At 37.5% G+C, this 9,523-nt stretch overlaps 1 protein-coding gene across 1 annotated transcript; it reads left to right on the plus strand.

Moving 5' to 3' along the window:
* The first annotated feature begins 4,436 nt into the window (after positions 1-4,436).
* Positions 4,437-7,240, plus strand: LOC136242988 (tripeptidyl-peptidase 1-like). Its single transcript, XM_066034494.1, has 2 exons — positions 4,437-5,290; positions 6,284-7,240. Exons 1-2 carry the CDS (start codon positions 4,480-4,482, stop codon positions 7,093-7,095), a joined length of 1,623 nt encoding a protein of 540 aa, XP_065890566.1. The 5' UTR covers positions 4,437-4,479; the 3' UTR covers positions 7,096-7,240.
* The last annotated feature ends 2,283 nt before the right edge of the window (positions 7,241-9,523 follow it).

Below are 9,523 nucleotides of genomic sequence, written 5' to 3' on the forward strand. Positions count from 1 at the left end.
AACAAATTACCCTGTAGAGAGTTCAACTACAAACAGATAATCCTGCAGAGAGTTCAGCTAGAAACAAGTCACTCTGTAGAGAGAATCCTGTAGAGAGTTCATCTTCACCCTGTAGAGAGTTCAGCTACATTTCAAGTCACCCAGTAGAGAGATCAGCTGCAAATTATCCTGTGGGGATTAATTGACATGTAATAAATATATGCATTATACTGATAAAATCAGAATGAGTTAAAGTATTTATAAAATCTGCTTCATCTTTTTCTTTTTCCTGTGGTAAAGAAAAAATATAGGTTAAAAAGCCCCAAAGCTGGCCATAGGCCGGCTTTGGGGTATACAAATACAAAAAGAAGTGAAATCTAATCAAAAACAGCCAAGCTGTAAAAAAGGAGTGTAGCCCTTGAAAAAGCTATGGTGAAAAAAGATGTGAAATCCAAGGTGGCGGCCAAGAAATGGCTGTGATGGTAGGTTAACGGTAAAGATTTTAATAATGACAATTAAGGTGAATTTTGTGCCAAGACCAATTCACCTGAATTGTCGTTATTAAAATTTTACCATTAACCTACCATCACAGCCATTTCTTGGCTGCCACCTTGGATTTCATATCTTTTTTCACCATGGCCTTTTTGAAGGCCACACTCTTTTTTTAACAGCTTGGCTGTTTTGGATTAGATTAGCTATTCGGTGTCATCAAAGTTAGATTTAGGCTATATACGGTATTCTAGTTTATATTCTTACAGGCCCGGGCTTCTAACAGCTTAAATTTACATCATAGCTAATATTCATTAGCACAACAACATTCATTTCACCTCTCAGCTCCTGTAGCTATTATAACCCATGACCTTTTATGTAGATTATCTCCATGAACATATCTATATAGTAAAGTACCACTCAGCATCATGATATGTAATTACTAAGCACCAAATTCTGGAGTCTGGGACCCAGGAATTCTATGTATACATGGTACATTCAAACTGTATGCCTATGTATGCTTGTTTGCTAGGTAGTGTATAGCATGCTGTGGTCAGAAAAGGTAGTGCATGTCTGCATGGCTTCTGGTATACAAGAGATCTAAGTCAGATCAATGGAAAAAGTCAGATCAATGGAAAAGTAAACCTACGAGATGCAAATTTGCGTGAGATAAATATTATCATTGCATTAAAAATACATCATGGACATGAAGGGAGGAAGACCATGCAGCTTTTATACCCAAAAAGTGAGCAGATTTTTCTGAAAAAATAATAACAAGCCTACAAACTAAAATTCTTAGCATGTTTATCTAGTCAGTCATCAAATACAATAACTGCTTTAAGTGTATTCAGCTAACATATACTATACAGAGTTAATAAACACTAGTGTATTCTTTGATATATCCGATTATATAGGCAGTGTATAGCAGCAATTAATGCATTTATGGCTTAGCAACAACATATTGCTGCTCTTAATGCACTGTATGTGGTTGCTGACATTTGGTAGTTACCTGACTGCTCTATTAGAGTATATGTCATCCATCACTTGCAAGCAAGGATCAATATGGCACATTTATTCTGCCTATAGCATTATGTTGAATGCTCAAAATTATGTCATACATTCACTACTTTGTTTTTACTGTGCAGCATAATAAGCAGATGCCTAGAAATGAAAGAGAACTAACCTGCACATATGTATTGTTTGAAAGAATCCAACACATGTATCTTATTGCATATACAGGTAGCTGTAAGAATGGAAAGAAGAAAAATAGCAAGGGAAGGCAGTAAGAGGTGATCAAAATTGTCAGTAATTGTATGTGGTCTATGACCACCTATATGTAGCATGTGGGTGAAAACATGGAGTATAGAAGTCTAAGAACAATGAAACATTCTAGTTGAATAATTAAATACATTACAGCAGAGTGTGTCAACTGGAATTGAACTCTTTTTTCAACCTCTAGCTTATCATTTAGGACAAATGCCCCTTCCCCATCTTCTACTTCTTTTATATAAAAACAAACTAGTAAATGTCACTACTAATGGCTGCCACAATACTCATTATTTTTGTGTAGTGACGTTCACCACTAATTTGTAGTGGCTGTCACTACTAGTGAGGGTCACTACAAAAGAGCAGTGAATGTCACTACTTAAAAATAGTGAGTATAGTGGCAGAAATTAGTAGTGAATTTCACTACTAACTTTTTACAGTGTAGATTTTTAGCTGCTGTCCATGCATGGGGTTACACAGAGCGTATACGGAGAAGCAGTAATAATGCTATATCGTTATTATTGTTATATTGTTTTTTACAGTGACCAGCACTGAATCAAAGCAACATGATATGTGCTTCAGCCTTTGGATTACCTAAATAGGAACTAGACATTATTAACCTACAGTAAGGTAAAAGAGAAAATGGGAGGAAAAAATCCCTCCTACCCCAGGATTTGAACTGCAGGCCATGCACCTAATGTCTAGTTGAGTGCCATTCCTCCTTAAGGAGGGATGGATATAAATTATATATAGCAAGGAAAATTCCACAAAGCCTCTCCAACCTAACCACAGGTATAAGAATTTCACAAACAGTCAAGCTATTCTAATAGAGCAGTCATGATCAATATAGTACAATACGTGGAGTCATCGCATATACCATGAATTACTACTCAACAAGGATGTACTTCAGCATGATCCATACACCCCATCTGCCCGTACTTCTTTGCTATATTGTTCTGTGTAATTCTTACAATCTTATATAATCCATGATATGAACCATTTCACATAGTTGGGTGCACCAGATAACTTGTAGTTTTTACTAACTATTATACCTATAATCAGGAGTGTAGCCAGAATTATGACAAAGGAGGGTCTAGAGGTGCAGCTCCTAACCACTAACTGAGAGACAACATTTGAATGGTTTAAAATATAGCAGATCATGTATATAAGATTTAGAAGGTTATATTATACACATGCACTAACTAAATGGAATGACTGACTTCTAACTACAATTCAGAGTATCAAGGATTCATCATGCATACCCAAGTGATATTGTTTATTTATCCCTAAGATTAGTGGTTTAAGCTCACACTCAGATCTGCATGGCCTATACATAATACTTGCATGGTCTGTATAAGTATTCCCACCTCAATGGAAATACTGAGAGATAAACCATCATTATTGAATAATGAGACACAAAATTACATAAATGAGTCCTCGATCACATGCGACCACCAAACAGGGTTAGTGAATTAACACCTGTGTGGCTGTGATGGCAAGGAAGTGTTGAAGAGAGTACAAAAATAAGTAAGTACCTATGCATGCATGTACAAACTACAAAGAAAATCAGTCTGACCACTTGCAGCAATTCTGAGCCATAAATTTTTTTTTAATATTCTTTGGGAAGCTGTAATTTACTGCCATGAAGCATCATCCAAAACTTTCCATAGTGCTACTTTTGACACTAGTGTGTCCTTGTGTATAAAATATAACAGGTTCCATAAGTTCTTTATACAGAAATGGTGATAGTGGCCCAAACACTAACTTTGAGAGTTTCATAATAGTTGCAAATATTCAAGTGATCCAATTCTGCTAGCAGTTGCTAATGCTCTACCTTGGTCTGTTTACATGACCTAGCTGACTGAAGATGGTGTTCTGAATCTAATGGACAGGTCAACTCAAGTAAAGTGATTGAATTAGTGGCCGTATTATGGAATAACAAGATCTGGACAATAAGGAATCACCATCACAGCTGGTGGAATTGTGGCTGGAGGTAACTCACTGGCTTGTAGGCTTGGAAGGTCAGCAAAAACTCAAAATAATGGTAGATTTTCAAAAGTGGGGATGCCAAAGACTGCAACATCAAATTATGCCAGTAAGCATATCTATTCTGTGACAAAGCCACTGGGCAGCCATTCAAAATATGGACGTGGGGAATCACATAAGACACATCGTGCACTGTACTGGATACTTAAATTAACAGCAGTTGGAATCCTGACAAAAAACAATTCCAAGATCCGTAAGTAGCTTCCAGCTTAGCCGAATCATCAAATTTTCACTGAACTGAAAGTGTTTGGAGGTGATCCTCACAGAGAGATTTGGTATCACTTAATAGCTGATGTTTGGCTAAGTATAATGATCAAGCTAATGGTAAAGTAGTAAGTTGTTTCTTGGCAGTCATTAATCATGGTCTTACACTTGCAGAAAATTTTTCCTAAACTGCAGATGTAAACTCAACTCATGGAGTTGGGGGTCAAAGGAAGCACTGACACAAGAAAGTAGATTGAGTTTGGCTTCCCTAATATATATGACACAATGAACAAACTCCACACTCAACATCATTTCCAACACTAAAGTTTAGTAAATCTTCTACTGCATGGATTTATATGAATGCTTTATTAGAGTATATCTGACTGCTCTATTAGAGTAACTCCTTTTCCTAAGAACGCGTGACTGAGCACGTGACTGATTAGGTGATCACGATCAACACGTGACTATATAGGAGCTTAGACTTTACGTCATACGATGTACTTGGCTTACTTGTGTATCTGTTTGCTGTTCTTTGTATCATCAGCCTTGACCAGCAATGGCTCACCAGTGACTGAGCAATCTTTGGATCAAGTGAATTGGAAACGTTTGGGGAAGCCAAATGGTGATCATCAACTAGAAGTGACCTTTGCAATTTGTCAGACTAACAAGGAATGGTTAGAGAAAAAGTTATGGCTCGTGTCTGATCCCTTCTCTAAGGAATACGGGAATTACATGAACTTTGATGAAATAGCGAAATACGTTCATGGAAAGGAGGAATCTGTCACAGCTATTGAGAATGCATTAAAGCGCAGTGGCATTGATTTGAGCACGTTACGCTACACAATTGGTAAAGACTTTGCCATAGTGAAGATACCAGTGAGTATTGGAGAAGAATTATTTAGTGCAGATTTCTACCAGTTCACTGATGGTAGAGTAACAATTGTTAAATCACCAGAATATACCATACCAGCTTCTATTAAGGATCACGTGGACTTTGTATCTGGTATCAGTGAATTCCCACGTCCTAACAAGGTTAAGACTCGCAAGTCAATCAATCCACAGTTAGGAGTCAACCCCAAGTTCATCAACTCTGAGTACAATCTCTCTGACTACACTGCAAAGAATACTAAGAACTCGCAAGCTATTGCAGGCTTTCTGAAGCAGTACTTTAGCCCAGATGACCTGGAGGATTTTCAAAAGGCTTTCAAGATACCACTAAAACCAATTGTAAAAATTGTTGGTGAGAACAAAGGAGAGGATCCAGGCATAGAAGCTGATCTTGATGTGGAGTACATTTCTGCCATCGGTAAAAATTCTCTGTCTTCATTCCTAACTATTGCCCACTTTTCTCACTAGCTTCTGCATGCATTGAAGTGACTTTGTGCCAAGTAAAATGCTCTTACTAATATGTTTCTCTGTGTGCTTTCGTTTGTTGTCTACAATGCTAGGGCGTAGAGCAAATCTTTGCAAAGTTGACCTAAGTTAAGTTCTTGTCTACATGATATTAATTTGAGCATTCTATTTGTAAACCACTGGGAAAAGGTGTTGGAAGTGGTTGAATGCATGGATTGCTAACAATTAATCAATGGTTTGGATCCACTAAGACCTGCTTTTTTTTGTCTTTGCTCACATAGCCTTTTTGTATGCTTTTATCTTTTAATAGTTTGTGGCATCCTTATATACATTATTATAAAAGTTCTTAAGCAACTACATTAATAGGCAGGGCAGGCATTGACGGGCAATTAAATACATTGTGTTTCTGCTGTGTGAACACTAAAAAATTGATGGTGGCTCAAGTGCTTTACATTATAATAGAGCTCTGTAGGTATAAGCTAATGGTTTGGCCAGTTCTAGGTACCAGTGCTAGTTAGCGTGACCAGAGTTGTGGTAAGAGATCTTCCACACACTTACAATTCCATGAACTTTAAAGACCATAACTCTGCAGTCAAGACAGATAAAAATCTGAAATTTTCTCAATCCGTTAACCTATGTTGGTGCTCACCACTGACCAAATTTCAAGCCCAGTCCTAAGTTATGACTTGTCAAAATTTGTAAATTGGATGTGTGTGGAAGACCCCTTTTCACTAATCCAGTCACAAATATGCATCTAATTTTGATTATGGACACTAGCTTATATGTGTGGGGGAGCTTTCTTTAGCTAATTGCTCTATTTGAAGATTTCTGTAAATGTGCATTCAGTAGGGAATATAGTTGTAGATTTACATTGTTGAAATTTTAAAATCAATTGCATTTTTCTTTTCTATTTCCACTTACTTTGATGTTGCATTTGTGCATGTAGGTCGTAATGTTGATACCTGGTTCATCTCAACTTCCACTTATTCAAATGGTCACCAGGAGGATTTTGTGTCATGGATTACACTACAGGTAAACACTACAGACTCCCCTTGGGTCCATTCCATCAGTTACGGAGATGAAGAGAGTAGCATTCCTAAGAGCTACATTGATCGTATGAACACTGAACTGCAAAAATTTGGTGCATCTGGAAGAACCGTCTTGGTTGCATCAGGAGATGGTGGAGTAGAGTGCAAAAGATCAATTATAGGACCAACCAAGTACCATCCCAACTGGCCAGCTAGTAGTCCTTATCTCACTACAGTAGGGGGAACATCAGCTATTGACCATGTGTGGAGCATGGGTGGGGGTGGATTCTCCAACAAACAACCGATGCCGGACTATCAAAAACAAGCTGTACAGAAATATTTATCCAGTGGAGCTGCTCCTTCTACAAAATACTTCAATCAGACTGGACGTGCTTATCCTGATGTGAGTGCCTTTGCTGTGGACTTTGACATATACTACTTGGAGATTGAGACTGGGGTAGATGGTACGAGTTGTGCTACACCAACTTTTGCTGGAGTTGTCTCTCTCCTCAATGATGTCCGTCTCAACCACAACCAACCTACGCTTGGGTTCCTGAATCCATTACTGTATGGTAAATTGATGGGTCAAGGCTTTATCGATGTCACCAAAGGAGATAACAGGGGAACTTCTCTGGCATGTGATGGGTTCAAAGCTACAACAGGTTGGGATCCATCATCTGGATGGGGTCAACCTAACTTTGGTCTTTTGAGAACACTAGTCGTGCAGTAGTTGATTTTTGTCTAGAACAGGAACAAATAAAGGTGCAGCTAACCATTGTGTAAAATCGTATGGTTCCACTGTATTTACATATATTAAAAAGCATTGAATTTGTAACCTGGTTCACATTACTAATAGCTATATGGCACAGTTGAAATTTTCTAACTATAGGCACCGAAGCAAGTGGATATATGTAACTCATTTCTAGTCCAACACACATAAAGGTAAAAGTGGTTTGGCTATATACACAAGCTAAGTTCACTTCCTGAGTTTGTAAACATTGCATGTATGTCTACTCAAACCCTATATATTATATTAATTTTGAGTCAGTTCTGATTATTGTCCTCACAAAACTACTCGGCCCCAACAGTCTAATGTGCATGTGAATACCTTTTTATCAGCACTCCAACATTGATGGTGTATGCAGATACTTAAGTTACAAAATCACATGTGTCAGAGCAGAGTTGGGGTAGTTACTTCAGAAAAGTAACTAGTTACACATTACTTTTATCCCATGTAACTTAGTTACAGTTACTTTTCAAAAGGTAACTAAGTACTCTAGTTACTAGTTACTTTTGTAGTATTAATTATGACTTCTTTTTTTGTGCTTTTGTAACATGAATTTTGCTCAGATATGCATCATTAAGGGATGCAATACATATGTGCACTTAAAATAACAATTCTGTGGCTTTTTCAGGTCAGTTTTAATTATTGCTATGTCTGTTACTCAAGCTGAATCGTAGAGAACAGTACACAGAATCTGTCCACTTAATGTGGCTGTAGCATATATGGCACAAAAATTGAAGTGCTCTTGCTTTTAAAGCATAATTACAATGTAACTATTGTAATTAGTTACTCGTTACTTTTCAGACAATTACTCCTAGTTACTAGTTACAAAGCAAGTAACTAGTTATATTACTAGTTACTTTACAAGTAATCTGTTACGTAACTTAGTTACAAACGTAGTTACCCCCAACTCTGTGTCATGTCATGCATATGCGTGCCCTCATTTCAAACTAGTGTGACTCTGCCTATAGCCATACAGAGCAAGTTTATAAGCATTTGTGTATAAAGTGATTGTTGTTGTTGTTGTTGTTGTTTTTTTCTTTCTTTTCTCTTGAGCATATAGCTAAATCTAACATATGTAGCTATAAAGGGAGCTTAACTGGCCTTTTTCAAAATGTCAGTTGTACTGCAAATAGCATAAACTTTATTCAATTATTCTATTGATGGATAACATTTGCTCTCATGTGACATTAGCTATAACTTCAATCAGCTATAAGTTCACCTTAATTGAGTCTGAATTCAATTATGTCATTGGTTGACATTAACATCTTTGCAGCCACCATTACAATCAACATCCCACAATCGATGTTTATGCATAACATTCATTGGCATACTGGGTACTTCAAATATAGATTTGGAGATTTAGCTGCTCTACATGTACATAGATTGCTGAATAAATATGCATGACAAAATTTATAGTTGTCCCCCCCTTCCTGTAGCTGATACGTTGCTGATGAGCCTGTGACCTTTTATGCAAGGCATCTCCATGAATATGCACTGATACCTACACTATACACATAGCACCATGGTATGGTTACTTAGCACCCAAATTCTGGAGTCTGGGATTCAGGAATTCCACTATATCTATGGTACACTCTTGGGTTCAAATTGTATGCCTATGTGTGCTTGCTCTCCAAATTGGCTTTTCTGTAATGACTTGTTGTGCCATCATGCACACACAATTGTCGGTAGGTGACAAAGATACATCATACTGCCAAACTAACTGTGTGCATCCCTTAATTGCCTAGAAAGTTTTTTATCACTGGGCTGTAGGAATATTAGTTTCATGCACTGTTAGCTATAGAGGTATTGCATGTATGGTGTATGCACTCAGCTATACACTAATACAGTTCAGTATAATTATCAATCCACTGCAAGAACATGTCAGTGCTCGTAGCTTAACTGAATCTATAACTATAGCTATATATGGCACTGCATCAGTGGTGGGCATGACCAGGATAGGTAGCTACATAAAGCAAGGGGTGCATGTTTTAGGATTAAAATTTTGGTGTACATTAGTTCTCAAAACTATAGTAAAGCGGTCTGCATTGATCAAGAGCTGCATAAAAGGGTCATCAGTTCAGTTATGAGCTTAAAGTAAATTGTCATAATATCACATACATACAAAGGATCAAGTGGATTTAACTTCTAGCAAGCCACATATAGCTATTAAAGTGTGCCCATGGATTGGTGCTGCAGATGCAAGTTTCATACTCAATGGTCCGCAGTATCCCAACCCATGGTTGGAGGATTGTTTACACATGCGTGGTGACTGTTCTATTAGAGCATTTGACTGACAGCTATATTTTTGGGGAAGGTGTGCCTCCTCTGGATCCGCTCAGACATGGACAAAACCTGCCTGATATACTAATAA

This window comes from Dysidea avara, chromosome 13 (assembly GCF_963678975.1).
Source record: "Dysidea avara chromosome 13, odDysAvar1.4, whole genome shotgun sequence".
In the NCBI taxonomy this organism is placed as follows: Eukaryota; Metazoa; Porifera; class Demospongiae; order Dictyoceratida; family Dysideidae; genus Dysidea; species Dysidea avara.

Coding starts and splice junctions, on each gene's coding strand:
- LOC136242988 (XM_066034494.1), top strand. CDS start 4,480: ATGTACTTGGCTTACTTGTGTATCTGTTTGCTGTTCTTTGTATCATCA. Junction 5,291..6,283: donor GGAGTACATTTCTGCCATCG/GTAAAAATTCTC, acceptor TTGTGCATGTAG/GTCGTAATGTTGATACCTGG.